At 44.3% G+C, this 4,607-nt stretch overlaps 1 protein-coding gene across 1 annotated transcript; it reads left to right on the top strand.

The window, feature by feature from the left end:
* Positions 1 to 950: 950 nt before the first annotated feature.
* LOC114580966 (keratin, type I cytoskeletal 10-like) lies at positions 951 to 4,407 on the top strand. Its single transcript, XM_028700060.1, has 4 exons — positions 951 to 1,035; positions 2,103 to 2,456; positions 3,952 to 4,090; positions 4,179 to 4,407. The coding sequence occupies exons 1-4, from the start codon at positions 951 to 953 to the stop codon at positions 4,405 to 4,407; spliced, it is 807 nt and encodes a 268-aa protein (XP_028555893.1).
* Positions 4,408 to 4,607: the final 200 nt, after the last annotated feature.

The raw sequence follows: 4,607 nt of genomic DNA, 5'->3' as shown, positions 1-4,607 counted from the left end.
ACAAATCAGAAAACAGACTATCACTTAAAATACTTGTATACTGAAGAAAATAATCTCATAATCTACTCAATTTCATGAGCATTCTTCTTTCTTGTATCTATGCTAATATAATAAACAAAACGGTTTTGAAAAATTATGATTTAAGAATTTCAACCACAGTATTTAGTAGTCACAAATAATTTTTCTTAACAATTCAATCATAAAGAGACTTTAATGAGAAAGAACTCCTGTAATTTTCAACAATTCCATATTATTTTCTAATGACCAATAGCAAGAAATCAAAAGCCATTCTCACCTGAGAAATTTACTTTGAAGGAAGAAGAAGAACAAGCAAATCGCTTTTCGCCAAATTCCAATGGATATGGGTTAAAATGTTAATTATTGAAAAATATTAAACTAATAAATAACAGTACATTAAAACAGATCAAGCTATCCTACAGATTTAAACTAAAATTTTAAAACTAATTTTTAGGATTGAAACGTCTTAGCGACACCCATAATGTTACTACAGCAGCAAGCAACACAGAATAAGGCTGTAGCAACAATGGCAGAAAGATCCATCTCTTCCATTTTCTTCCACCAGCAAGCTCCACATCTGATTTCCTTCCTCAATAGCTCCAAAGACGCTCCAAAACCCAATATCGCAATGCTTCTCCGCAATAATGAACTCCGTATTGCTCTGAATCTCATCTTTCTTCTAACAAGGGACGCAGCAGCATTTCTTCCGCATCAAGTTAGCAGCAGCGGACTCTGTCTTCAATCACCGCCACTCTGCGTTGTCGCTGCGCGGGATTCTCTAGCTATTAGAAGAGACCTGTGCTGGCTCCCGGCGAGGATGTTGTGGTTGGGAGGCTAATGCAGCTAGCTGAAAACTGAGTGCTCGATTTGTTTTGCGGCATCTTCTGCCACGTTCCTTCACGAGTTGGCCATTGAGGATTTTCAGTTTATCAATGGCTTTAGTTTCAAGAACTTGCAGCAGAATGCTGGAGAAGAGTGGTTATTCTTCTTTCCGCATGAATGAGGAATTGGAAGAGGGTTGAAAAGACTTTAATTTGCTTCTACTACAGTGAAGAGAACAGTTTAATTGGGTTAGTGAAATGGACTGTAAGGATGCCGTTATTTATTAGACTCCAGGAATGCTCGAGAAGAAACGGAAGGCTCTGAGGCAGATATATTGAGGACCGGTTCAGACTCCTCTTAAAAATCGAAAATTGAAACTTTTCTCCTCTACAACGGCCTCCCTCTTCCTCTCCACCATTTCGATACTTACCCAAGCTTTTCGGCCGCCTCAACGGGAAGGAGATAGAGAAAGTACGCCTCCCCGCCCTGACTATGTCAGCCACTATTCTCGCTGATGGAATCGCTCTTCTAACAGGAGTAACAGTGGGAGAAGAAACGGAGAATATTCAGGGACGGTTCAGACTCCTTTTAAAAATTCGAAAATGTAAAAATCTTTCTTCTTCTACAACGGTCCCTCTTCCTCTCTCGCCATTTTCGACTTACCAAGCTATTTCATTTTTCAGACGCGCTCAACGGAAGGAGTAAAAGTTTACGCCCCCCGCCTTGACTATGTCAGCCACTATTCTTGCTTGCCTGCATTGGGTTCCTGCATACCTGGCTACATCAGACTATATATTCTCTTTTTGGTTAATTTTATTCCATTATCTATTTTCTTTCTTTATGTTCTGTATCCCTGTTTATGATTTGGCGTAGAACTTTTCTGCCATTAGCATTATAAAGTATATATATTTTTTTAAATATGTTTGAAGAACTCAGAAAAGATGGGGTGTCAATATTTGGAGTTTTTATTTTGCGTCCGGTGCGCAAGGGACCTAGATAAGGTCGGTTTTTGTCTAAAAAAAGTGCAAATACCGAGTTTTTGAAAAAAATCCCGAGTTTTTGTTGCACTTTTTACCTATTTTTGGCTAAAACTTAACCTCCTCTATTATCCAGTGAAGGACCTAATATTGCTCGCACGACCAGAAATTTTGGTTTCAGTGTTGACCGAACTTATCGGGTCGGTTCGGGTTAGAATTTTTGACCGTTTTAAAAAATGTGGTCGGGTTTCGGGTTGACGCAGAAAACCCGGAAATGACCCACAGTGCCTGCGCTGACCGAGCCTGCCTGCAATGACCATGGCGCCCGCGTCGTGTACCGAAGTGGCTCTCAGGTCCATTTTCCCGCGGACGTATTGTGTCCAGGCAGTTCCAATGCGGCCAACTCCAGCGATCCGTGCGTCTCGTCAGCGTTTCGATCCAAGAGCTTCGCGCATGCACGCAGCTGCCGGCTGCCTCCGCCCGCGTTTCGCGCTGCTGCTGTCAAGTGCCGAACCCAAGCTGCCGCATCCTCGCGGCCGTCGATAGCCGTGTCGCGGTCAGCAGGGCGTCCCTGGTGTTCCAAACCTAGTGTAATCCGATTCTGGGTCGTGTCGGGTGACCGAACCCGAAGCAGGTCAGGTTCGGTCCAAAAATTGAACCCGTTTAATAAAACGGGTTAGGTTCTAGTAGATCCCGAATAGTGGTTTGGGCAATTTCAAGATTTGATCCGAACTCAGACCCGTGACCCGAAAGGACAGAAATGTTTATATGACCATTTATATTATTATTTACTGCTTTATATTATTGTTACAAGTTCTGCTTGGTGCTAATATGACTTTGAGGGAAGTGCGATCACTTTCTATATTTAGGCTTCTAAGTATGTTTTAGAATACGTTTGCCGACAATTTTTTTTTCATGAAAATAAATAAATAAATGATTATTATAATGAATCTAAGAAAATGAGGAATAAATATTAAAATAATAAATAATAATTTAATATTTGAAAATGACATAAATTTTAAAATATTTTAACAACTTTATAGCTGAAAATTTGTATTATTAATTGATACTCACGCAAAATTATCTTTGAATCAGGCAGAATCTTGAAGCAAAGCTAGTTGGAACTTCAAAAATTAATTTTTGGAAGCCACTCAAACCCCATCGATTTCAACGAACTTATAGTCAAACTGAGGCGGTGCGTCGGAAATACGAACCCACGACACCAAGATCACCCAATCCGAGCCCAAATGAGTCGAATCAAGGGTTTCAAAGCGCATGTTGGAAGGTTCAAACCGCCAATTTGAGTTAACCAAACGGTCTCCGATTTTTGAACGAGGCTTATACTGAATCGAACGCTTGAAGAGAAAAAATCCAACGAGCCAGATCCATTAAATCCTGACATCATTAAAGCCTGCAAATGCCCACACGAACGGTGCATGATCAAAGGATTCGATACGACCGTCCATTCAAACCACTCCCAATTTCGCCCTTGGATCCGCCATTTGTAATTTTACAAAAACAACTAGTGTAAACTTACAACTGGGCGAGGCCCCGTGATTCTTTTCCCCTTTTTCGGTTTTCCACGTAAAAAACTCTGGTGTTTACATTTTCTTTCCTACTTGTGTGTTAAAATTACGTGCACACTCGGACGTGAATCACAAGCTCTTACCGCCGCGTATTTTCTAACACGCAACAATAATATATTTTAATTATTATTTTATATAATTATTTATTAAACAGCCGGCTCAGCTGGTCTAAATCAGTCAAGTTAAATTTGGCTCAAGTTTGGCTCCCTAGCTTGATTCACAATGTCATTTATCTGGTCGCAACTCAAAATGGCTCATGATGACTGAGCTGACTTATCGCGTGACATTTATCAATTGATTTCTAATTTCAATCCATCTAATAAAACAAACCTTTTGTGTTAAATTAGTTTTGTTGGTCCTGAAATATTCGCGCGGCTAGAGAAATATATGGGTATTAAACGTCTTAACATTGTAGAAGATCCAGCACACAAACACATAGAGAGAAAGTAGAACACCAAAATCTTTTTTAAAATGGAAAGCCCGAAGAAGAAAAACCATGGGGCCTTGCCCAGGGAAAATATTCTACTAAACTTGATGTGAATTACAAGGGTTGACCTCCCTCGATTTAGAGGCGGTCGAATTACATGATTTGAGAGACAGCAAAGGTCTGGAGATGAGTACGTACGAATGTCCGGCAGGTGTGCGGCTGGGCGATGTAGTCGACGAAGGTCGAGAGCTGAAGTCTTGGTAGGCGGCGACCGGGCAAGGCGTCGCGCGACGGGCGACAGCCGAACGGTAGTCTGACGTAAGTCGTCTAAAAGTCCGGACGTTGCAGGCAGCGGCCGGGCGGTGGTCTGGCGGAAGGCACGTCCGGGAGCGGTATGGAGGCAGGCGGCGGCCAGGCTTGTGGGTCTGGCTGCAGGCGGCGGCCGAACGGTGGTCCGGCGGCAGGCGGCGGCCGGGCAGTTAGTCCGGCTGATAGTGAAGGCGGTGGTTCAGCGGCAGGCGGCAGACCGGGCAGTGGTCCGGCGACAGGCGGCGGCTGGTGGTCTGCTGGGCAGTGAGGTGGCCGGGCGGTGGGTCTGACGGCACGAGCGGCGGCCGGCGCGTGGTTGGTGGCAGGCGGAGGCCGGCGGTGACTCGTCCCGGCGACAGGCGGCTGGCAGGCAACGGCCGGGCGGTGGGCCGGCGGCAAGGCGGCGAACGGCGAGTGGTCCAGAGTGACAGGCGGAGGCGGTGGTCTGGCGCAGAGCGGCGGTTCGGC

This window comes from Dendrobium catenatum, unplaced genomic scaffold, assembly GCF_001605985.2.
Source record: "Dendrobium catenatum unplaced genomic scaffold, ASM160598v2 fragScaff_scaffold_1446, whole genome shotgun sequence".
Taxonomy (NCBI): domain Eukaryota; kingdom Viridiplantae; phylum Streptophyta; class Magnoliopsida; order Asparagales; family Orchidaceae; genus Dendrobium; species Dendrobium catenatum.
The sequence above is the reverse complement of the archived record's forward strand: the minus strand, read 5'-3'. Positions and strand labels throughout refer to the sequence as shown.

Bases quoted from the DNA above. Each gene is read 5' to 3' on its own strand.
- LOC114580966 (XM_028700060.1), top strand. From the start codon at position 951: ATGGCTTTAGTTTCAAGAACTTGCAGCAGAATGCTGGAGAAGAGTGGT. The intron at 1,036-2,102 runs GTTGAAAAGACT...AATGACCCACAG, and splicing joins GAATGAGGAATTGGAAGAGG to TGCCTGCGCTGACCGAGCCT. The intron at 2,457-3,951 runs GTTCGGTCCAAA...GTGAATTACAAG, and splicing joins CCGAACCCGAAGCAGGTCAG to GGTTGACCTCCCTCGATTTA.